The 25,640-nt window shown below is 45.1% G+C and overlaps 2 protein-coding genes across 10 annotated transcripts in view; one reads left to right on the forward strand and one right to left on the reverse strand.

Moving 5' to 3' along the window:
- The window catches only part of RHEX (regulator of hemoglobinization and erythroid cell expansion), a 919,952-nt gene that overhangs the window by 624,767 nt on the left and 269,545 nt on the right, over positions 1-25,640 (reverse strand). The gene's annotated exons all lie outside the window — the stretch shown is intronic.
- Positions 12,863-25,640, forward strand: part of LEMD1 (LEM domain containing 1) — a 33,549-nt gene continuing 20,771 nt past the window's right edge. For 7 of the 9 annotated variants that reach the window (XM_058430431.1, XM_058430433.1, XM_058430430.1 and 4 more), the window contains exons 1-5: positions 12,900-12,927; positions 13,495-13,604; positions 14,326-14,445; positions 15,558-15,680; positions 18,616-18,680. In XM_058430431.1, coding sequence (XP_058286414.1) covers positions 14,364-14,445; positions 15,558-15,680; positions 18,616-18,680 — 270 coding nt within the window. In that variant the 5' untranslated portion in view covers positions 12,900-12,927; positions 13,495-13,604; positions 14,326-14,363. Of the gene's footprint in view, positions 12,928-13,494; positions 13,605-14,325; positions 14,446-15,557; positions 15,681-18,615; positions 18,681-25,640 lie in introns of all 9 variants that reach the window. The other 2 variants (XM_032136830.2, XM_058430429.1) reach the window with 2 other exon arrangements.

Here is a 25,640-nt window from a genome sequence, read left to right on the forward strand (position 1 = left end):
AGTCCCAGCTACTTGGGAGGATCCCTTGAGCCTAGGAAGAGATCATGCCACTGCGTTCCAGCCTGGGCAACACAGCGAGACCCTGTCTCAAAAGAGAAAAAAAAAAAAAAGAAAGAAAGATAAGAATCCTTAGTTGGGCTTCTCAGAACTGAAGACTGTATTCACAGAACACATGGGAATTTTCAGACTTATAAAAGAGAGAAAGATGCTGTAAGATGGCATAACATTAAGAACAAGAATTATTATATCATGTATGTGATTATATATCCATAAAGCTGTTTGAAAAAGAATTATTATGTCATAGCTCCACTTGGATGGGGGGAACAGAGAGTCCAGTGATCTCTGAAGCAGGAAGCCCTAGAGAGGGCAGAGAGATCAGGCCATCAAGTCTAACCCCAAAGCCAGTCTCCTGTAAGGCAAGAAGTGATTTGGGGCAGGACGAGACTCAAGTATCACACAGGCAGCTGTTGTTTAGAGCAGTGGATTGACTGCTCCTGAGAGGGCTGGCTGCCTCTTCTGCAGGCTCAGCCACCATGATGCCTAGCACAAAGCGCTCACTAAATGTTTGTTAAGTGGTCTGGGGCAGATATGACCCCAAGCCTTTCCATCTTCAGGAGTCCAACGAGATGCCTGCCCCAGTCCCTCTGCTGTCTGCACCCCAGCCTTCACCCTCTTGCGTGGGGAAATGTATGCTGTGCACTGCTGTTGACTGAATCTGTTCCATCAATATCGAGTCCCGGCCCTATGCAAAGCCCTGTGGGAGGGGCTGCAGGAGAAATGTAGGAAAGCCAGACATTGCTCCAGCCCTGGAGAAACTCACAATTTAATATTATTTTTCTTTTTCCCAAGACAGAGTCTCGCTCTGTTGCCCAGGCTGGAGTGCAGTGGCGTGACCTTGGCTCACTACAACCTCTGCCTGTTGGGTTCAAGCCATTCTCCTGCCTCAGCCTCCTGAGTAGCTGGGATTACAGGTGTGTGCCACCACGCCTGGCTAATTTTTGTATTTTTAGTAGAGACAGGGTTTCACCATGTTGGTCAGGCTGGTCTCAAACACCTGACCTTGTGATCCCAAACTGCCTCCGAAAGTGCTGGGATTACAGGTGTGAGCCACCACGCCCAGCCAATTTAATCATAATTTAGAAAACAATGTGGCAAGGCTCAAAAATGCCTCAGGTAAAGTACAAGCAAAGTGCCCCAGGGCTTCAGAGGCCTGAGAGAACACAACTGTAGAGTAGGGAAGAATTAGGGAAGGCATCACAGAAGAGGTGGAATTTTTATATTTTTTATTTTTAGAGGCAGGGTCTTGCTCTGTTGCCCAGGCTGGAGTGCAGTGGTGCAATCATGGCTCACTGCAGCCTCAACCTCCCAGGCTCAAGTGGTCTTCTCACCTCAGCTTCCTGAGTAGCTGGGACTACAAGCACGTACCACCATGCCCAGCTAGTTATTTGTAGTTTTTTGTAGAGGCAGGGTCTTACTATGTTGCCCAGGCTGGTCTTGAACTCCTGAGCTGAAGCTATCCTCCTGCCTTGGCCTTCCAAAGTGCTGGGATAACAGGCAAGAGCAACTGTGCCTGGCTGAGGTGGGATTTCCCAGGGACCCTCCTCTCTTCTTTGCCAGCGTCTGCAGACTTCTGCCCATGGCTGTATGTACGCACGGACAGAGCTAGCAATGACCCTGCTGGCAGGTATGATAGGAAGCCTCTTCTGTCACAGGTGAGCCATATTGTTCCCAAATTCCTCTCCTCTCCAAAGTCTGACATCTGAAATTTCATGAGTGCTTCCTCTCTTTGACTTCAGGTTTTGATCCCTTGGGGTTTGTAATCCAGACGGGAAGCGAACACTGGGCAGTTTTCAAGCACTTGTCCCACAGCATCAGTGATTACCTCAGATTCCCTCTTGGAGCAGGTTTTGTTAGGATGAGGGGAAAGAGCGTGGAAGCAGTGCACACCGGGCCAAGGAGGGAGAGGCCCCACCCGGTGGGAGACCGGGAGCACACAAAGGAGGAGTGGCTGGGGGCTCGCTGAACTTCCCTATCTCATTGCACTACCTGGCCAGGCCGTGCATGTCTACACACACTTATGCTTGTCCACTCTTCAGCCCTCCTCCCTCCTTTTCCCTTCCTCTTCCTTTCTCTAACTTTTCTCCTGCTACCTTTTCCCTACCCTTCTTCCAAAGAGACAGTGAGAACCTCAGAGACATCACATGGTGTCTGCCACGCCCCCACCACATTGCCTGGGGCCAGAAGATTAGATTGGGAAGGGACGTGCAAGCTGGTAATCCTAAAGCTTCTGTGTTGGCTGGGCACAGTGGCTTACACCTGTAATCCCAGCACTTTGGGAGGTCGAGGCGGGTGGACCACGAGGTCAGGAGATCAAGACCATCCTGACCAACATGGTGAAACCCCGTCTCTACCAAAAATACAAAAATTAGCTGGGTATGGTGGCACACACCTGTAGTCCCAGCTACTGTGGAGGCTGAGGCAGGAGAACTGCTTGAACCCGGGAGGCGGAAGTTGCAGTGAGCCAAGATCACACCACTGCACTCCAGCCTGGCAACAGAGCAAGGTTCAGTCTCAAAAAAAAAGAAAGAAAAAAGCTTCTGTGTTGTTGTCCTGGCTTTGCCCCAGCTAAAATGTGTATTGGTGACCAGACAGACATGCGACTTTGTCTGGACCTCAGTTTCCCCTACTTATAAAGTGGGTGGAACTCTGCCTCCACCACCCTTCCACTCAATTGGCTATGGAGGGAAGAGCACAAGACTTGTTGTCTTTACTATCTGTGGCAGCCTAGAGAAGTCACTCAATCTCCCTAGACTTCTGTTTTTCATATGGAAAATGCAGATAATAATACTCACAAGTTTTTGCAGGGGTCAAGTCAGATAGCCTGTGCTCAAGTGCTCACCTGGCTCCTGGCGTGGCACAAAGCAGGTGTTCAATATGAGTAAACTGGAAGGTTCGTTGAAAAAATTAGGAATCGCAAGTGTGCATGTTGCACGTGTCACATGTTTCACTGCATCTAGCACGGTGTTGGGTACGAAGTAGACATTCAGTCAATATGCACAGGTCAAATTGAACTGAAAACAGGGTATGGCTCTCCATACCCTGTCAGGAATGATTAAATCAGTTCACTTGTGTGTTGGCTAACGTCTCCTTTTTCAGGTAATAGACAAGAAATAGTGTGTAAATCTGCTTATCCCCAAAATGCGTGTGACCTATGCAGTGAAAGTGAGCTGGGGTCCTCCGCCCCACCCTCAAGCTCGCTGGGCGCGCTAGGACAAGTCTCTTCCTCCTGCTGCATTTTAGGGAGCATCCTGCAGACGGCGCTCTCCCATCATCTCAGCCTCAGCCGAATTGAGCTGGGGTAGGGAGCGAGGGGTGAGGGGAAGTGTAAAGGAAAAACAGCCCCACGCGTCACTCACATATTTACATCTGAACTGTCAAAATAGTTATTTTTAAGTCGAGTTCCGTCTGCTGCGGGTTTAAAACTGAGCGGCGCGGGGGCGGGGAGCCCCACTGCGGAGGGAGGGCGGCTGGAGCGGCGGCCTGAGTGCGCGTGCGCAGTGATCCTCGCCGACTGCTTGGGGGTCCCCCGGCTGAGTGGGAAGCTCCTGGGGCAGTGTGGGTGCTGAGGTGTGGGTGTGGAAGACCGGCTCTTCCTTTGGCCACTTTGCACCTAGCTGGGGAGCTGCGTAAACGGTTGGCGTCCGCGTGGTCTGCCATTCCTGGTTCTCCACGGTGATGGGCAGCTTTCTCCTGTCTCATGGGAACCACGTATCCCATTCCAGGAGGGAGATCTGTCCTGTTCTTACCTCCTCTGGATGACTTTGGTTGTTCACCCCTACCCCACTCTCCCACCCCGTCCCTGACAACCCTCCGTCTGGAAGTTCTCCATAGCCTCCCTCTATACTTCCCAGTTACAACTGGGGTCCATGCCCATCTCTAAAACAAGACTTCATGGGCTCCATTCAGATCCAGGTCTGATTTGAGGATGCCCCTTCTGCCCAGCCGTCTGCAGCACAGCCCTTCCTAAGAGGGACGGGAGCTGGTCAGCGTTTGGGCGGGCCTGAAGCTGAGGATCCTTGGGTGTGCAAGCAGCAGAGAGAATAACTTGGCCTTCTATGTGGCAAGAATTCATTTTTCTCTGCAGAGTGAGGAGCCTGCTGGTTTGACACTCAGGATGCTTCTTTCTCGCTCTCTCGATTGCTCTCTCAGGGGCAGTGGGATTTGAGACAGACGCTGGCTGGCCCTGCTGCCATTAATATGTGTCCCAGCCCTGTCCAATGTCTGCTCTGTAATGAGTAGTGTTTCGGAATGTCACCTCTGTTAATGGGGAAGCGGCACCTGTGCACAGCCGGAACCACCTCTCTGTCTTCATTAGGCAGTCCGCGGCCTGGCTGCCGGCTGCCCTCGCTGGGTGACAGATGATGGGGATGAGGAGTGAGAGCAGCAGCCTCCTGCTGTCCAGGATTCATTCCCAGACAATGACCCCAAATGCCTGTCCCTGCTCCCCCCACCCCCCAACATCAAAATAGCCGAGAAAAATGCCCTTCTCGGGCAAGATGCGGCAAGGACAGATAATAGCTAAAAAGCATGCTAAGGAGAGTAGAGGAGTCATTTCCAGAAACAGAGACCTGCGCTAGCCACTGTGATCTCCGGTTTAGATTGCATTTGGGGGTCTCTTCCTCCCCCCACCCCGGCTATCTCCACAGGCCATCTTTTATGCCTCTTCTAATAAATCTGTCCACCATGCAAAAGTCACAGTGTGAGGGCATAATGGATGTTCTAATTCCAGATTTCCCTCTAGCCCAGACCTGCATATGGCCTCCCAGCAAAATCCTGATCCTTTTAAATCTCAGCCCTCATATCTGCCTGACACAATGCGGCATTGAAATGAGCCAAGCCACAAAATGTCCTGAGACATTGACAGGGCTTCAGAGGACCCCTACCATCCTGATAAGATCAGCCTTTGAAACACACCACCAGCGTGGATATCATATTCCTCTGGTTCAGTTCAACGTACCCACCCTCCCCACAAGGCTGTGTTAAAATAGTTGCAGCATCTCCTTCCTCTCCGCTGCCCAAGCAAATTAAACTGGACCAGAAGTGTCCTTCCATACTCTCTAGATCACTGGAGATGAAGGTGGGTTGGGGCCACCTGTGGAGGGTAAGGGATGGTGGTGTTGATCACTTGGAATTGCCTGAGGCAACTGTCTGATCCAGAAGCTGCATGGATAGCTGGTTACTTGACTGGGGCTGGCGGTGGAAGTGGCTTCCCGTTGCCAGGCCCTCACTTTGAAAGGCTGTGAAGGAGCCATGTGTGAAGGGGTGGCCTGCCCCTCCACACCTGTGGGTGCTTCTCGTTAGGTGGGATGAAAGACTTGAGAAAAGGAATAAGACACAGAGACAAAGTGTAGAGAAAGAAAAGCGGGGCCCAGGGGACCGGTGCTGTGCTTACAGAGGACCCACACCGGCACCGGCCTCTGAGTTCCCTTAGTATTTATTGATAATTATCTTTACCATCAAAAAGATAAGGGAGTGACTGGGCAATAGGCCTTGCAACATCAATAAGTTCAAAAGAAAATGCTGTGCCTTTGAGATGCATATGCGAACATCTCCATAAACCTTCTGGCAGTATTGCTCCATCCATCGCCCAGGGACGGGCAGGAGACGAATGTTCTTCTTTTTTTCTAGATTTAAGAAAATGGTGATGACCTTTAACCATAAGCAGCCTTTAGGCACTTGTTTAACAAAGCACATTCTGCACCGCCCAAAGTCCTTTTAACCTTAAGTCACCACAGCACGTGTCTCTTGCAAGGACAAGGTTGGGGGTAGGGTCACAGATTAACAGCATCTCAAATACAGAACTAAATGGAGTCTCTTATGTCTACTTCCTTCTATATAGACACAGTAACAGGCTGATCTCTCTTTCTTTTCCCCACACATGTGGAGATCTGGACTTCTCCCATGACCTCTCTTCCCTGTCTCCGGGAAGGGCACCTCTGTTTACTGAGATATTCAAGCCAGAAATCTGACTCATTTCTGACACTCTCCACTTTCCACCCCTCCTTTGATCGGCCACCAAATTCTCAAATCCTATTGGCTCTCCCTCCTAAATCTCCCTCAAATCTATTTTTTTCATCCCCACCTAGTTACTTAGTCCAAGCCAGCATCTTTTCTCACTTTGCTCTCCAGTCTACCACCCTCTCTCTCATGCTACGCCAGCCTCCCTGACTTTTCTTGCCATTCCAGGAACTCACACGTGGTCCTCTCTGACTATCCAGTCTAAATCAGAGCACTTTCCTCCCAAGCCTTTCCCTGTCACATCAGTCTGTCTGGTTATCACATTCTGAAAGGTTCTTGTTCACTCCATTTGCTTGTGTGTCTCCTTTTCCCTCTTAGGACAATAAGCTTCAGGAGGGCAGGAACCTCATTTGCTTTATTTAACCTTGTATTCACAGCACCGAAATTAGTGCAAGGCATATGGTAGGGTTCAGGAAGTATCTGTTGAATGAATGAAGGAATGGTTTGCTGTAGCCTAACGATATCCCTGTACCCAGTCCTGCACCCTTCCTCTCATCCCCTCTGTAGCACCTCAAGGGCTCTTTCTCAAAGATAACTCTCATGGCATCACTCCCCTGCTCCAAGCTTTTTGGTAACAGGATTGGCAAGATGTTGACAATTATTGAAGCAGGCTGAGGAGTATATGTAGGTTTCATTGCGCTTTGACTTTACTTGCTTGTAATTGACTTCTGTTTGTTATAAATGTTTTAAAATTATGGAAACAAAAAACCACCATAAAATCTTCAGTGGCTCCCACTGTCCTTAGGATAAAGCCTAAGAGCTCCTTATCCTGCTTCCTAGGCCCTTGGCTGTCTGGCCCTCTGCCAGTCTTCCAGCCTCACCCATTGCCAGTCACCCAATCGCCTTCCACACTCGGGATCCTCAGGAAACATCCACACTTCTCCTTACTACCAGGAACCGTTATAATGCTGTGGAACAGTTGTTTGTTTCCATTTCATGAGTATGGAATTGACTAGAGTTTTTCTGTATGGCTGCTAGAAGGCCAGGTCAATTTGGAGATCCTCCTGCACGAACAGACTATGTATCAGCCATGAGAGTTTCCATCTCAGCCTCACTCCTTCTCCATTTTATGCTGCTACTTTTTCTGTCTTCTTTTTCTTCCACTTTTATTATCTTTCTGTGACTGTCTTCAGATCCCTGCTGGTACAGAGTCTCCTTTAAGCCATGGGAATTCAACACTCCTGGATTCTAAGGACAGAAATGGATGTCCCACAATGTCCTCGCCATCTTGGTTTGTGTGGTCTCCTATTTCATGACATTGCTCCTTACCATGTGTACTGCGGTGGAAACCCATTCCCTTGAGTGTGCGCTCTGTCTGTCTCTCTGTCTCTGTCTCTGTCTCTGTCTCTCTCTCTCTCTCTCTCTCAAATGTTCTTTTGAGAAAAAGCAGATCCCGACTGGCCTTTATTACGAGAAGCCACTTTCAGTCTCCCTGAGTTTCCAGGTAAAGGGGTGAGCTATGATATCAAATGAGATGGGGAGATGCCCTAATCATGACTGATGTCCCCTCATCAGCAAGAATCCCAGTGCAGAACCCCAGAGCCATGTTGTCATACTGGGGCCTCACTCACAGTTCACACTTGTGAGCGCTTACTGTGAGCACTTAAAGAAAACAGTGTTTTTAGCTCCTGAGATGTGTTAACTCAGTCCTTAAAAGTTCTGGAAGGAATGTACTGTTATGACTACATTTCCATTCCACAGATGTGAAAGCCAGGGCCCAGCTAGTAAGTGACACAAATGGAGGCAGTGATACAAAAATCCAGGATACAACCAGAGGCAGTATGACTCCGGTGCCTGTTCTCCTAACCACTCTGAAATTGCCTCTCAAGGTCCCCTGGGGTTTCCTGAGCTCCTGGTTGGTGGCTCTGGTAATCGAAATCCTCCCGGCATCTCCTCCACTACTGTTCATTATCATTTCACAGAGTGACTGGGGTGAGGGACACACTTGGTCTCCCTCCCTGCCTTCTTTCTCCCATCCTGCCCTGCCTTGCTAGATTACTCTTCCTGACAGCCCTGAACACCCTCCTTCAGAGGCCTCCAGGGTGGCAACCCATCGTCAGCTGCAGAGGGCCCCAGACCGGAAGGATCCTGGAACCTGAAGGGACCTAGGGGCCTAAATACCCTCAGAGAAATCCTGGAGCTCTCTGTAAGCTAGTTCAACCACATCCATCCACTTAGTTAAAGCACATCCTTTGCCGAAGCCAGCCTGGTCTCATCCCCACTTCTACGCCCAAGCCTTGTTCATGATATGCCTTTGCCTACAATGCCCATCCTTCTGCTTCCTGCCGATCCAGACCTTACCTGTTCTTCCCACTCTGAGTTCCACCTCCTCCAGGAAGCTTTCCCTGAACAACACCACCCCCAACCAGGGGAGATTTTTCTCTGTTTCTGACCTTCTTCGGCATTTATGGCTACCACTGTATTGGCATTTGATTATGAACTTTCACTTCTTACCTTTGCCCATGTGTGTTTCTGGTTGGTTTCTCCATCTAGAATGTAATCCATTTGAAGACCTACATCTCACATGTTTATCTATCCCTGTGGGTTGTCCAAAATTTCTTGCATGTGGTTTATGTATCATAAATCTCTGTATGCAGGACTCGTAGGATACCAGGAAAGGAGCCCCCAGCTCATGTTTACCAGCATCAAAGGTCTGATTTGCCTTCATGACAGGACGGGAGGCTAGGATCGTTTAGGTTTTAAGCAGCAGCTCAGAAAATAGGGTAGATGGATATCTTCCTAACTTCGTATAGCAGGGAAAGTGTTCCTTTAAGTGTCCTCTTCATATGAGTCCAGTGTGTAAAGCAGGTGAGGGTGGAGCTGCTCTGTGTCCCCCACCCCTCCATGGCAGCTCCAGGCACCGCGGAGGAGACCTTGGGACTGGAGTATCATAGTTTCAAAAATTGCTAGGAAAAATCACATCTTACTCCATATTAAAAGAATTCACTAATTTGGATTATTGAAAGGAGAAATTACATGCACTCATTTTATTAAAAGCATATTTGCTATTATGTTTATAGAACGGCAATTAGGCAGCATTTTCCCCTTTGTTATACACATTTGTTGGCTTTTTCCCTCCATCAACCTTGTCCATGCCTCATGCTTTTGAAGGGAAGATGCTTCTGCCAGAACCTTCACTGCATTTGAGTAAAGGCTCTGTTTACTCTTCCATTTCCCCCCCCTACACCGGCAGCTCCTTGAGAGTGGAGTCTACTGGGCTCACTCTTTTCCTCATCTGCAGCCTTAGCCGGGTGCCTGGTACGTAGTAGGTGCTCAGTAACTGAACTGCCAAGGGGTTTGAGTCTTTAATTATACAGCCACCTCTCAACGAGCTAGACCCGGCTCACAAGTTCTGCGGGTGATCCGTGGTGAATTTTAATGTGGCGTTGGCATCCTCCTGCTGCTCAGTTTAAGCCTGAGCTGCTTCCCTGTCCTCCCCCTCCCCACCTCCCCTCTTCCCCTGCCCAGCTGGCGTGGGCTCAGAGAATATTAGTTAATTTTAATATTAGCCTAGGAAAGATTAATTAGGAAAGCAAATTTGCTCTAAAAGGTGTAATTAATTCCGAAGCCAAATAGAAGAGGGTTATGGATTATCTGCATTGCTGCTGCCTTCAAGTAGTGTGGATAATCAAGGGTTGACTAGACAAGTGCAGAATAATTTTTGAAGTGTCAGTGCTGTGTAGACCAAACTCCATATGGTTCCTTGTGTAAGCAGGCTCATGGCTGAGACAAAAGATTTGTACTGAGATGGTGCCTGTGCAAGTGAAGTGCAGAGGAAACACATAATCAGCCATCCTGTTGTGGCTATTCTGCCTTCTAAATCATTCATGAATCGTGTAGCTTCCTCTCTAGTCCTCCCCCAAATGGAATCATCTCTTTTCTAGAGTGTTGTAATAACCTCCAAGGAGTCCTGTAGCCTCCAGACTGTTCCTTACCAATTCATCCTCCACTCGATATCAAACTAGGTGTAATTATACCATGAGCTACTTGTAAACCTCTACGTGTGCCCAGAGGTGAAGGCAGATCCCTTAGCATGACACACCAGATCCTTCACAAATTGGAGGGATCCACCTATTCAACCTGACTTATTTCTCGTCTTGCTCAACACACCCTAGAATGTCTGTCCCCAGCCCCTTGTTTATAGGGCAAACTGTTGCTCATCCTTGAAGTCTCAGCTTCAACTTACCTTTGGACGCTTATGGTTCAGATTCTGGGCTCCTGCAGCATTCTTTTAACACTTTATCTTATTTTTTGTAGCTATTTGTTTCCTTTTCTCTTTAAGGAGACAGTCAGCTCCTTGAAAGAGGGGCTATAGCTTTTGAATCTTTGTATTCTCCTCTACTTCTCCTTGATTTAGGCCAAGCATAACCCCTATCCTACAGGAGATGATCAATAAATAATTTTTGAAAGAAATTGACCAGCTAATGATTTCAACAATGATGCCAACCAGATCAGCTCACTGAAACCCAAACTTCTCCCTTTTCCCTCCTGTCAGTAGTAAATTCAGCCTGAAGTATCTGGGGAAATGCCTCTGCTTTCCACTTCCTTTTGCCTGCATAGTGGAGGCTCAGAGGCAGGTGGCTTCAGGAGGAAAGTTATCTGAGAATGGTGAGTGATGCGGGCTTTAGACTGACAGCTGCTGATCTTTGCTTTAGTTGATTTCTCCTTTTGCAAATGGTTATTGGCAATTGAAACTGCAAATCTACTATCTTCTCCCCTATGTAAATTGCATTTACATTTAAATTGTGCATTCTTCCAAAGAATGAGGTTAGTAAATAACTCGAAGATTAAATTTGAGGAGAGGAAATTGTGCTCCACATCAAACCTGAGACTGAAGTGACATCTGGCTTTTACTATTTCCGTTATTTCAGTTTAATAACAGCATGTGGCATTAAGGGAAGAGAAACTGGATCTACATTTTAATGAAAGGAGGAAGCTCTCAGGGTTTAGATACCTTATCATGTTGAATACCTACTCAATTGGCAATTAAAACTTGCTTCCCTCAAGAAATGGAATAAAAAATATCTTTGCAGCCATGGGGAGAGTGAAAAATAAAAAACAAGCTAATGCTCAGGACTGCACAGATAAAACTGAGGGAGACGGTGTGCTGCAAACAATGAAACCAAATATTTCAGGATAGCACAGAGTACAGGAATTCATAAATGGAATAATGCTGACAATAGAATCATAACTATGCTGGTGGATTTTCAAGAGAATAATTTCAAGCAGAATAGTTTGCACATAATATAGGGCGCAACCCATAGATGTTGATTGAAATCATCTGATTTAATCCTTCTCTACCTAGCTTGTTTTAAACCCCAGAGATTTAACCAAGAAAATATTTTAGAAATGTCTGTTTCATCCCAATAGTCTAACTGTTTAAATGGAAGCAGTTCCACCTGCTGGCTGCTTTTTTGTTGAAAGCAATTCTGGGAAATGTAAACAAAATGCTTGTGCCTCCTAATAACCCAAGCCTATCATTTATTTGCTTTGATGGAAACAAATGTGTCAATTTTCAAAGTCTTTGTTTGGTGAATGCAATGTTTGGATGTTGGTAAATGTTTGCATTACATGTTTGTTTGAAAACTGATGCTCTATTCAGAAACTGTGGAGCCATAGCCCTTGGAGCCACAGCCTGGGAGACTCAATGAGCCTTCATAACCACCCACCCAAAGACGTTCAGCTCTTTCCCAGAATCTGGAAAGGACTGAAACTGTAGACTCCCATGGGCAAGTGTAAATGAGATGAAGCCTCCTGAGGAAGATACTGGATGTGGAAACTTTCTGGGGCTAGGGCTCATGAGGAGAATAATGGAAAACATTTATATAATGCTTTCTATGTGCCAAGCACTTTATGTGTATTATAACTCTTTAAATAACATAGTCCTTTGAAACAGGTACCATTTTTATTATCCCCCATTAGGGACAAAGAAGAGGAGACACAGTGAAATTAGTAACTTACCTGATGTGATGTCACCCAGTTGGTAAATGACAGAACTGGCATTTGACTCTAAGCAGGCTGTCTCCACTGTCCTCTTCACCCCTTTCAGATCATTCCCTCTATCCTGCAATCTAATGAAGGCATTGGGTTTTCTCACAGTTACATTTTGTCTTGCACACGTCTTTAAAATCTAAGCAGTCTGTCTTGAAAGATGCAGGCTAATAGTCTCACAGATCTTTCCTTAAACAAAATAAGACAACAACATGAAGTAGGCTTTTGCAATGTAGATGATAATATCTGTCTCAGCTGTCTTATAAGAGTGTCCAGAGGATGAAATGAGATGATACAAAAATGCTTTGAAAAGGCCAAATCCATCAAACTTCTGCAATGTATTATTATTTATCTGCCCTCCATCCTGATTTCTTATTTTCTTAATTGAATAATCCTTAACAAATTAATATAGGTTTCTTCCACTTTCCTATTTTCCCTGGAGTAGATGGTCAAATTGCCCAACTACTAGTATGGACCTTTTGATGGGTGGTCTAGACACTTGAGTTTGTTTGATTTCTCCTTTCTCTTCCTCGTTTCTTGACACCATTTGGTTTGGTAACAGCTCATTACTTACTGTGCATAATGATAACTTCTCTGCATCTCTTGACATTTTATCATGGCAGTGTGCCTATGAAGTCGACCAGTACCTCCTTCTGTTTGAACTTAGGTTAAATTAATCATCTGATTTGCACATCAATCTGTTGCTATGGGGGTTACTGATGTCACACTGTCAGGATTATGATTACCGTAATATCTAACAGGCAAAAAGGGACTGGTTGCTAGTGGAAGCCTCAGGGTGAAACTCACCCAGCTTTAGTAACCAACGATTGCATAGACTTTAGATAACCATGTGAAGGGGTAAGTGAATTAATCATCCAGTTGGGTTCCATTTGAATATTTTTCTTCCATATGTGTGTTCCCTCTAGGCAATTGTCTAGTGTCACTTGAAATTGATGAGGGCTCTATTGGAGGTTATTTTTGGGAAGCTGGTGAAACAACAGACAGCTGTTCTCAGGAACAAATGTCATAGGATCTGCCGAAGCGAGCTTCCAGTAAAAAAGAAAGAAAAAAAATCTGAGGTGCTGAGATGCATTGTCCTTTTTCTTCCTAGCATTAGTTTGTTTCCCACTGGCCTAAAAGTGTTAAGTCAGTTTCCCAAACACATAGAAAAGGAGGAAACTAACATTTGCTAGGTACCTACTATGTGTGCTAGAATGTAACTCTCTTTAAAGCATGGCTTGAAAGTAGAGAAATGTCAAATTAGGTATTCCAAAACAACCCTATTATATATAACAACCCATGACTTTTTCTAGCTTGTATACAGTGTTCTTCCTAATTGGACATTGATTGATCACCAACAAAAGCAATGTCACTGGTCTAGATCCTCCTATGCTGAATAATTATCTTGCTTTGTTTTCACTGCAGTATTAAAAAGCCTTGAAACATGATAGAAATGTGGTACAACAAACTCCAAAATTAAAAAATCTCCGTTAAAAGGTTGACAAATGGGTCTGTCTTTTTGTGGATTTTGTTAGGTAGGTAGAAGGGTCAACTTTGGGAGATCAAGGGATCAACTGGATAAAACTGATTGAATTTGAGGTTGTGCAGATTTGGAAAGCCATATCAAGATTTGCATAAATCTATATGAATCAATTTGTGTGCCAGAGAATGAATAGCTGACTTTTTTCAAATGCCAATTCAGCAATTACTAAGTCTGCTGGCGGTTAATTAAAAACTACCATCTTGTTATGTTCAGAGTTAAATTACAAGTGTGAAAGCTGCTACTGTTTGCAATAACTGAATGCTCTGTACTCTCTGTCCTGTCATCAAAAGGAGGGCAGGGATAAATAACTTTTATTTAACTCACTAAAAAAAAAACAACCTCTCAGCTCTTTCATATTTAATTAACTTCTTATCTTCGCAGAACTTGAGTTTTACTCAGAGTTCCTGAGCAGTAATGGAAATATCTGTTTATTTTGTCCAGAAGATTTTTCTCATATTCATTGAACAGAACAGTTATAAATAATTGAGCCCTAAAGACACTGGGGAAAATGACACCCACCCAAACTTTTACATTGGAGGCAACTAATCCCAGCAGGGATTTATGGCAGAAGTAGAAAGTGTTGATTTTTGCTTTATTGCCTGTGTACCCAGGAGGTTGGGGAGATAGGGTTATAAACACTTATGTGGATTGGTAACATTTTAGTACTTATTTGTAAGGCTGTCTTAATGAATTTAATGTTTTGCTATTTCAAGGATTCTACCATCAGAAAAGAGGCCAAACTTCTATCACCATGGTGGATGTGAAGTGTCTGAGTGACTGTAAATTGCAGAACCAACTTGAGAAGCTTGGATTTTCACCTGGCCCAATACTACGTATGTACAGTATGCAGCAAATATTACAGACTTGTCATTTATGGTTTATAAATAACTTACAATAGAAGTTATGCAATAAAACCATTAAAATAGAAATAGGAACAGAGAGAAAACAGAAAACCACAAAGAGGGAAGAGGCAGTAAATATACCCAAATCCTATTTACAGATTAGGATTGGGTGTTTGTCTTACTGCAACTTCTGCCTCCCAGATTCAAGCGATTCTCCTGCCTTAGCCTCCCAAGCAGCTGGGTTTACAGGCACACACCACCACGCCCAGCTAATGATTTTGTATTTTGTAGAGATGGGGTTTCACCATGTTGGCCAGGCTTGTCTCAAACTTCTGACCTCAAGTAATCCACTTGCCTCGGCCTCCCAAAGTGCTGGAATTACAGGCGTGAGTCACCACACCCAGCCCATGGATTGGGTGTTTTTCATCAGTGAAAAACCAGTTACTCTTTGTTATGTTGTTCAGTTTTTTGTTTTGTTTTTAGTATGTGGACCCTGTTAACTATTTATTTATTATCTATATTCCCCATAGATAGAATGCACAGCCTTGTCTATCTTCTCAGATGTGTCCAATGCCTGACTCTGTGGTTAATCCGTACAGGTATCACCTAAGTGTTTGTGGAAAGGAAGGAGGGAGTTGAAAACTATGAGTCTACCTCATTTAAAAAGCCATAATTGGGCAGGGCGCAGTGGCTCATGTCTGTAATCCCAGCAATTTGGGAGGCTGAGGCGTGTGGATCACTTGAGGTCAAGAATTCAAGATCAGCCTGGCCAACATGGTGAAACTCCGTCTCTACTAAAAACACAAAAATTAGCCGAGTGTGCTGGCGCGCACCTGTGATCCCAGCTGCTGGAGGGTCTGAGGCAGGAGACTCGCTTGAATCTGGGAAGCAGAGGCTTCAGTGAGCTGAGATCATGGTACTGTGCTCCGGCTTGGGAGATAGAGGGAGACTCTGTCTCAAAAAAAAAAAAAAAAAAAAAAGCCATAATTAACCAATAATGTAAGGGATAAGAATAAAAGTCTGAGTTATGAAATACCTTGAACCTAGTAGGCTCATATACAAAAAACAGAACAATTTAATTTGTTCTCCAAATTCTTCCTCAGCTTCCACCAGAAAGTTGTATGAAAAAAAGTTAGTACAATTGTTGGTCTCACCTCCCTGTGCACCACCTGTGATGAATGGACCCAGAGAGCTGGACGGAGCTCAGGACAGTGATGACAGCGAAGGTACTGCCATAAGCTGTACTGCTAGATAGCAACTTTGCACTTATTAATACCTTGTCCAGCATGATTTATGCAGCTTTAAATGGTGTGCAGCCTGACCTGTGAAATAGCCATGTGGCTTCTTTGCACAGAGTCTGGAAAATAGGCCCCTGGGCTGTAAAAAGAATCTGTTACCTTCACATCTGTATTCACGCCAGTGACTTGACTGGGTGGAAAGTTGGGGGAATGACTGCTCAACATGCATGTCCTTTTACTAACTAGAGCCAAATGTGTGGTGGTGCCTTACAATCAGAAATTCCTACGGGTAAATTCTGGGCCTCCTTTGAGGTCTCAACCTCTGCTTTGCCTCAGTCAATAAATCTGACCATTATTTTGGGGGGATTAAATGATTTTATGCCTATTAAGAAAGATGAGCCACACTGATGGCTCCCACCTACATGTAATCCCAGCACTTTGGGAGGCTGAGGTAGGCGGAGCACCTGAGGTCAGGAATTCGAGACCAGCCTGGCCAACATGGTGAAACCTCATCTCTACTAAAAATACAAAAATTAGCTGGCAGTGGTGGCACGCACCTGTAATCCCAGCTACTCCAGAGGCTGAGGCAGGAGAATCGCTTGAACCAGGGAGGCGGAGGTTGCAGTGAGCCAAGATCGCACCACTGTATTCCAGCCCAGTGGACAGAGTGAGACTCCATCTAAAAAAAAAAAAAAAAAAAGTTGAACCAGATTATACCTCCCTGAAACCCCTTCTATGCTGACTGCCCTCCTGATTTATATGACAACTGACAGCAGCTGGTCTCTTTCAGGTCACAGAATGGGTAGGCAACAGGGGTCTCCAGGATCTCCGGGCTTTGCTGACAGTGGCCCGTGCTCCGGGTACACCATTCTCCTGCAGTGGTTTCTAGCTTCAGGGATCTTAGGGGAAGGGCTTGGAGATTCCCACAATACATTCCAAGGCGTTTCCATTCAATAAATATTTATCAGGAGTTCTCTATAAGCCACAGTAGAATGACAGGAACTACCATTTATTGAAGGCCACCAGTGCAACCTGGGCTGAATGCTCATCATCCCATTTAACTCTCACAGCACTTAGTAGAAGCTCAGAAAGGCCAAGTGACTGGCCCAGCGTCACCAAGCTCGGAAGCAGCCCCAGAAGATAAGCATACATTAGCACGGGCCATGCAGAGCAGGACCCATCTGTCTCTGTCACCACTCTGTGTCCAGCTCCTGGAACAGTTCCAGCACATAGTGGAACTTGGTGTGTGTTTGTTGGATGAGAGAAAGTGAGAGAACTGAGATTTGGACCCAGTCTGGCTTTCCAAACTTTGCTCTTTCCATTCCATACCCTATATTTTTCTCATAATTTCTATTGTGAGGATGTGACCACATTACACTTTTTTTATCATGTCTGATCTACAAAAAAAGGACAATATCATATAGTTCAAATTAAAAACTGGGTAAACCATGCAAGTGCCTGGGGCCCTCTGAAAAATCCTGTAATCCCGACAATGGAGGCAGCACAGATACTGAAAACTATCCCCAGGGGTTTAGCACCGCTGGCCTCACTTGAAAAGGATGGCAAGGTTTAGGGATAAACTTCACTGGCCCTTGAGCAGGCAGTTAGCACGGGGGTGCCTCAGGGAAAGTGGCTACCCCAGGCCTCTCCTGGTTGTAGATTGTGTTCAGAGTCCTGTCCCAGATCCAAGCCTGCTTCTGTTTCCTGCCCTGGGGAGGGGCTCAAGAGACCAAACCAGCACTGGTGAAAAGCAGTGCCAGGTTGAAGATTTCAGAACTGCTCACGACTGCCCAGGACTTTCGGTTAAAGCTACAAAACCAAGCTGTTGTGGTCTCAGTCCCTGCCGTCCTGGGTCCCAGCATGTAGCCCTCCACAGAAGTGCGTTGATGCTAGGGCTGGGAGAAAATTGGTCCTTCTGTTTATAAGGTTTGCCGCTGCTTTAGATAGTGCCTACCTGATCTAAGCCAACTACGGGCCATCAGGTTGAGGTGGAAGTGTTGATTCAGTCCTACGCTTGTAATGCAATCCTGTGGTTGCCACAAGTAGCAAACCTGGTTCTCCGAATTGGGTTTGAACCAGACATTTGAATTTGCTCATTGGAAAGGTCTCATAGCCACTGGTATCATTAGAGTGGAGGAGTTGTAATGAACTGGAGGGGGGTATCCTGTGGACTCAGCCTTCTCCTTTTATGGAAACACCTAGTCCTGGAATGGGCTTGTAGTGGAGGTGGAGGCGCAGGGAGTCCTAGACCTGAGGCTGAGTATGAGGTCATCCAAACAATCGGGGGGTTTGATTTTTCCCATTTTCACTAACTGACTGTCTTGTTGGTGGGGAGACACAGCTTTAATTATCTAACTGCTTTCAAACTTTCCAAATATTTTTGACTTGGAGAGCTCATTTAAAATGGATGTGCAACTCCACCATTCCTCTAGGTTTATCAAAATGCTTCTTTGCAGGCTAATTAACAACATCCTTTTCCGTCCCTAGCAGTTCCCCCAATTTTAAAGGCTTTTAGCACAGGTCTGGCCTTGCCTTCCCTGGGTGCCTTTTTGGATCCAGAGGGAGAAAACCCTCCCTTCCTATCTTGGCATTCAGGGATGCATGGGGCTTACAGCTTGTTCAAAGGGACAATGACTAGACTGCAAACAGCTGCCCAGATGGGCAGCCAGCTCGTGTATTTCTCTGGGAGGCATACAAATATGACAGGCCTTATTCCCAGAGGAAGGCCTAAGTCTGTTTCACGAAGGCTGCTGCAGCTCAGGAGAAATGTTCTTTTCCATCAGAAGGGCCACATGAATTTTCATCCCCTTGCAAAAATGTCCTCTGATTGAGAGAATTCACCCTGATTGATGATTGATGTTTATTCCCTTTGCTAGTTCAAATGTTCTCATGGCCTATTATCCTTTTGTTTCCCATGATCCAGAGCTTAATATCATTTTGCAAGGAAACATCATACTCTCAACAGAAAAAAGCAAGAAACTCAAAAAAGTATGTACCTTTCTAATGCCTGAATACTTATACCCATATATTAAAAACAGGGAGTAGCTCTGTTCATCTGTATTAAGAAAGGGGAGAGCAAGTCACTACATTCTGTTATAGTGGTAAAATCCTAGTTTAAAGAGGATCATTTTAATGCAGATTTCTGTATGATGAAAAAATTTCCACGATCTAGCAGAGGACCCAGAATGACAGGGTCCCTCCTGCCCCTTCTTAAAAAAGCCACCACTCTGCTTTCCCCAGCTGTCAACCTCCCTCCCCATTTTCACTATCTGTTGTCTACATTCACATATAGCACTGAGCTCGGTTCTGGGCCCACAGTGAACATAGAATAAATGTGAGTTTCCATCCCATTTGCTTTTGTAGTCCCTAAGATCTGGCTTCTACCCCCAGCACCGTATTGAAGCACACGGCCAAGTGTATGAGAGTTACAGGTTTTGGGGTGAGGCCTAACTGGCTTAGGATTTCTGCCCTCAGCTTCCTGGAAGTGTGATTTTGGGGAAGTCAGTGAACAGATCTAAGCCTCCTAGCACAGTTTAACAGCAGTGCCCGCCTCACAGGGTGGATGTGAAGTGAAAGGCAGGTAAATCTCTGAGCATCAAACACGGCCCATAACTAGTGCTTAATAATGAACTCCAAGGTGCCAACTCTAGTGACTTTTTCTGTCTTTTGACCTCTGAACGGTTTTTATTTGGAGATGCCTGCCTTCTTAGATTTCAGAATTCTGCCACTCCTTGGTTCTTGGTTCTGTATCTCTGTTTCTATTCTGACTTTTTGTTTTCCTCTCGGCTCCTGATGTGCCTGTGCCTGAGACCTCCTCCTTCAGCCTCTGCTCAGAAAGACACTAGACATAGCTTATGTTACCAAAACTACATTTTAACTTTAACTTACCCCCTCTTTGTGGTGATCTTTTAAGAGTATTTCAATGGCCACTTCTGTGAGTCCTTTTAAAATGGCATTAAGGTGGGTGGATCACTTGAGGCCAGGAGTTCGAGACCAGTCTGGCCAACATGGCGAAACCCTGTCTCTACTAAAAATACAAAGAATTATCTGGGCATGGTGGCATGTGCCTGTAGTCCCAGCTACTCAAGAGGCTAAGGCACAAGAATCACTTGAACTTGGGAGGCAGAGGTTGCAATGAGCCGAGATTGTGCCACTGCACTCCAGCCTGGGTCACAGAGTGAGAGGAGACTCTCAAAAAAATGGCACTTTATCCTGAGCAACATAGTAACACCTCATATCTACAAAAAAAAAAAAAATTAGTTGGGCATGGTGACACGCACACGTGATCCCAGCTATTCAGGAGGCTGAGGTAGGAGGCTGGCTTGAGCCCACGAGTTTGAGACCAGCCTGGGAAAGATGGTGACACCTCGTCTCTACAAAAATTGTAAAAATTAACTGGACACGGTGATGCGCACCTGTGGTCCCAGCTACTCGGGAGGCTGAGGTAGGAGAATCTCTTGAGGCTTGGGTTGTCGAGGCTGCAGTAAGCCATGATGACACCACTGCACTCTAGCCTGGGTGACAGAGCAAGACCCTGTCTCAAAAAAATAATAAAAATTAAAATAAAAAATAAAATAAAATGATATTTTATTCTCATTTAGTAGCTATCACAGGGTCTTGCACACAGTAGGAGTTCAAAGCTCACCTCACCAAATCTACCAAACAGCTCCAATGGCAAAAAGGTTAGTTTGCGGGCCGGGCGTGGTGGCTCACGCCTGTAATCCCAGCACTTTGGGAGGCAGAGGCGGGTGGATCACAAGGTCAGGAGATCGAGACCATCCTGGCTAACACAGTGAAACCCCGTCTCTACTAAAAAATACAAAAAAATTAGCCGGGCATAGTGGCAGACACCTGTAATCCCAGCTACTGAGGAGGCTGAGGCAGGAGAATGGCTTGAACCCAGGAGGCGGAGCTTGCAGTGAGCCGAGATTGCGCCACTGCACTCCAGCCTGGGTGACAGAGCAAGACTCCATCTCAAAAAAAAAAAAAAAAAAAAGCTAGTTTGCAAATATGGTCTAGTATTTAAACTAGTTGCTAAGTTTAAACAAATGAAATCTTCAAGTAAACATTGCCACATATGCTATAGCTTCAGCTTCCCATTTAAACATAATTCAAATTTGATGAAGTAATTCTGATATAATACCAAATTTTCTAAAACTACATTTTAACTTCCAAATAGCTCATTAAAGGAATCCTTTCCATTCGGTAAACCTGAGTTCTGCAGAAAACCCTTTAATATAGTTCCTTTTCTGCTACAGCAGAAAAAGCAACCTGAGTATTGAAAATGCATCAGGTAGGACCAGTGGCCTTCGGTCTCCGCTTTACGTAAACCTGAAATAAAACCACATCGATATTTTGAATTGGCAATAGAATTAAATAGGAAGTTTGTGATGGCATAAAACGTTTTGATTTGAAGGGTTTATATAAGCCATTTTCATTCTCAGAAGGGCCTCAAGACATCTGTTCATCCTTAAATCTGAAAGTAAATGTAAATAAGCATTTGCATTTCCATGTAAAAGATGGTAGAAGGTGTGTTTATTGAGACACTTGTCTTAACACTGTAGACTTTAATTACTTAAGAGCATTTGTTTGTACCTAACAGTCTTCTGAGTGCCTAGATAGGTAGTATTTGCATTTCTTTGAAATATCACATTTTCATCTCATTTTTAGTTGGTTTCTAGTGGAATACAAGCCACTTAGAGATATGGAATATGCAGTTTCTGGACTCTGTTTAACACTATATGTGTCTGCTTTATCAAATCACATATGCAGCCCATTGGATTTGGTTGTTAAAGCTACTCATTAAGCCAGGTCAAAATTTTTTTTAATTGGGGATTTTTTTTCATCAGAAAGACACTAGACATAGCTTATGTTACCAATAACGGAGTGGGACATTAAGTCAGTATGTGTAACTCAGTCTCTAAGTACCCTTCTACCAAAGAGGGGAAAATGGGATTTGGGGTTGGTTGGTAGGGAGGCAGAGTAATCTACAATGTCAGGCTACATAAAGTGGGCTTTGAGTAAGGTGGCTGAATAATTTATCATCCTGACCAGTATGCTTTTGAAAAGGGACACTAACCTGAAGGGATGCTGGAACAACAGGAGTAAACTGGGACTATCTTGGGCAAACGGGGGCATACGGTCCTGGGTTTGGGATCAGTTCCAAGAGTGGAAGTGTTTATATCTGTGCCCCATCTTCAGAGGGCTGCTGCATTCAACAACCAGAGGGCAGCTGGCCCTGGGAGGTGTGTACTCCTGAGCCCTCCTGGGCCACCTGGGTGTTTCTTTACCCTCTCCCAGACACAACATGCTCATCCCTGCTGGAACCTCAGTTTACTCTCTTCTCCCAGCCTGCATGCTCTCTTCTCATCTTCCAACCCATCCTGCACATTCTGCAGGTCTGGGCCCAAGAATCAGCCCTTCTTTCTTTCTTTCTTTCTTTCTTTCTTTCTTTCTTTCTTTCTTTCTTTCTTTCTTTCTTTCTTTCTTCTTTCTTTCTTTCTTTTCTTTCCTTCCTTCCTTCCTCTTTTTCTTTCTTTCTTTCTTTCTCTTTGTCTCTTCTTTCTTTTTGTTTTTCTTTTTCCCTTCCTTCCTTCCTTTCCTCTCACTTTCTTTCTTCTTTCTTTTTCCTTCCTTCCTTTCTTTCCCTCCCTCCCTCCCTTCTTTCTTTCTCTTTTTTCTTTCCTCTTTCTTTTTCCTTCATTCCTTTCTTTCCCTCCCTCCCTTCCTGCCTTCCTGCCTTCCTTCCTTCCTTCCTCTCTCCCTCCCTCCTTTTCTTTTCCTTTCTTTCTTTCTTTTCTTTCCTTCCTTCCTTCCTTCCTTTCTTTCTTTCTCTTTCTTCCTTTCCTTTCCTTTCCTGTTCTTCTCTTCTCTTCTCTTCTCTTCTCTTCCCTTCTCTTCTCTTCTCTTCTCTTCTCTTCTCTTCTCTTCTCTTCTCTTCTCTTCTCTTCTCTTCTTCTTTCCTTTCTCACAGAGTCTCATTCTGTTGCCCAGGCTGGAGTGCAGTGGCATTATCATAACTCACTGCAGCCTTGACCTCCTGAGCTCAAGTTCACCTCTGGCCTCAGCCTCCCAAGTAGCTGGGACTACAGGCACGGGGCACCATGCCCCGCTACTTTTTCGTTCAGTCTCCACCCCACCCCTGCCCAGGAGCTTTTGCCGCAGGCTGGAAAATATTGAAGGTGAAAACCCATACTTTGACTCCTCTGCACTGAATTCCATGCCAGGCATTTGGGGGTGGGGCAGTGAGTTACTCAGTCCCTGTTGGCTGAACTGAAAGGAGCTTTCCACTACTGATGTTGATGATCTCTCTCTTTCTGACTTCCTATTCTGTACCATATACTTTGTTTCTTAGACGTACCTTGATGTAGTCTCTTGAGAGATGATGCTCAGATCATTGTGAATGGATGACCATTCAGGGAATGGTTGCAACAGAGTTTCCACCCCTGGATCTCAGCCTGTGAGTCAACAAATATTTATTGAATACAGGACATTGTGCTAGATTTTCTTGAGGAAGAAAATAAATGCGGAAAAAGGCATAGATCCTATCATGAAGAAACTTGAAAATGAGCTCTGGAAACAAAGAATATGTGTGTCAAAAATATGGACTCTGCTGGGTGTGGTGGCTCATGCTTGTAATATTGGCACTTTGGGAGGCTGAGGCAGGAGGATCACTTGAGCCCAGGAGTGCAAGACCAGTTTGGACAACATGACAAGAACCCATCTCTACAAGAAAAATAAAAATAAATTAACTGGGGGCTGGGCACGGTGGCTCACGCCTGTAATCCCAGCACTTTGGGAGGCCGAGGCGGGCAGATCACCTGAGGTCAGGAGTTCGAGACCAACCATGGCCAACATGGTGAAACTCCATCTCTACTAAAAATACAAAAAAATTAGCTGGGCGTGGTGGTGCATGCCTGTAATCCCAGCTACTCCAGAGGCTGAGGCGGGAAAATCACTTGAACCCAGAAGGGAGAGGTTGCAGTGAGCCGAGGTCATGCCATTACACTCCAGCTTGGGCGACAAGAGCAAAACTCTATCTCAAAAAAAAGAAAAAAATTAATTAATTAACTGGGCATAGTGGCATGCGTGCCTGTGGTCCCAAGCTACTCAGGAGGCTGAGGCAGGAGGATTGCTTGAGCTTAGGAGGTTGAGGCTGCAGTGAGCCAATTTCATGCCACTGTACTCCAGCCTGGGCAACAGAGCGAGACCTTCTCTTAAAAAAAAAAAAAAAAGACTCTAGAGCCAGACCGCCTGGGTTCAATCTCAGCTCTACTACTAACTTGGACAAGACACTCAACCTCTCTATGTCTTAGTTTCCTCATCTATAAATAAGGTTAAGAACAGTCTCAACCTCACAGAGTGTTGTGAAGATTGAGTTAAAATATGCAAAGCAGAGTAGTATATGTATATGTAATAAGATGCAAGTACAAATAAGAGCTATTATTACCATTCACATTATTGTTACATGAAAAGAATGATATTTAATTACCTGTAGTACAAAACAACATACTTAGTAAAAAACAACATAATGGAAAATGAATGTTTAGTATTGAACATTTAAGTGCTACAGAATGTGATTTATCGAGAGCCTACAGATATATTTATAGAAGGAAATATACAGATACAATTAAAGATTACTTTCTGTAAGCCCTGCGTGTTGAATGAGGCAGACTGAACTTTAAAAAAACAATCATATGCTGGCCAGGCTTGGTGACTTATGCCTGTAATCCCAGCATTTTTGGAGGCTGAGGTGGGTGGATTGCTTGAGCCCAGGAGTTCAAGATCAGCCTGGGCAACACAGTGAAACTCTGTCTCTACTAAAAATAAAAAAAATTACCCTGGCGTGGTGGTGCACACCTGTGGTCTCGGCTACTTGAGAGGCTGAGGTGGGAGGATCACCTGAGCCCAGGATCTCAGATCACGCCACTTGGACTCCTGCCTGGATCACAGAGGCCTGGTTTTTTGTTGTTGTTGTTTGTTTGTTTAAGTCATACGTGCCCTCCCAGTATTTGGGACTCCTTCTTAATCTTATACTTAAATTTAGCTGAGCTTGATGGCTCGCTTCTTTAATCTCAGCACTTTGGGAGGTCAAGGAGGGAGGATCACTTGAGCCCAGGATTTCGAGACTAGCCTGGGCAACATGGCAAAACCCCAACTCTACAATAATTGCAAAACAATTAGCTGGGCATGGTGGTGTGCACCTGTGGTCCCAGCTACTTGGGAGGCCAAGGTGAAAGGATGGCTTGAGCCCAGGTTGAGGCTGTAGTGAGCCATGATGGTGCCAATGCACTCCAGCTTGGGTGACAGAGTGAGATCCTGTCTCAAAAAAAAAAAAAGAAGAAAGAAAGAAAGAAAGAGAAAGAAAGAAAAAGAAAGAAAGGAAAAGAAAAAGTTCTTAAATCTTTTTCCACACCTCTCGAAATATTTTCAAACTTACAGAAAGTTGCAAGGATAGTACAAACACCCCCCACATTCCTTCCACTCCAGTTCCTCAGTTGGTACCTTGTACTACATTTAAGGAGTGTGTGTGTGTGTGTGTGTGAGTGTGTGTGTGTGTACCCTACCATTGTCTCTTTCTGAATGATTTGAGAACAAATTGCAGACATGAAGCCCCTGGGCTCCCCAGTAAGTATTCTGCCTACCAAAGGACACTCTCCTACATAACCACCATATGACCCTCCAGATAAGGAAATCCACGCTGATTCAATGCTTCCAGCCGGTACTCAGGGCCCATGCAAGTTTCACCAACTGTCCCAACGATGTCTTTTTGCTTTCTCATCCACAACCACTCCAGGAACACACGCTCTCTTTAGTTGTCATCTCTTCCTTCTCCTTCGATCTGGAGCCACGGTGCCTCAGTCTTTCCCTGTCATTCCTGCCCTTGACAGTTTTCAAGAGTACAGGCCATTCATTCTGTAGGGTTACTAGGAACTATCTCTAACCACA

This window comes from Hylobates moloch, unplaced genomic scaffold (genome assembly GCF_009828535.3).
Source record: "Hylobates moloch isolate HMO894 unplaced genomic scaffold, HMol_V3 SCAFFOLD_18, whole genome shotgun sequence".
Classification (NCBI taxonomy): domain Eukaryota; kingdom Metazoa; phylum Chordata; class Mammalia; order Primates; family Hylobatidae; genus Hylobates; species Hylobates moloch.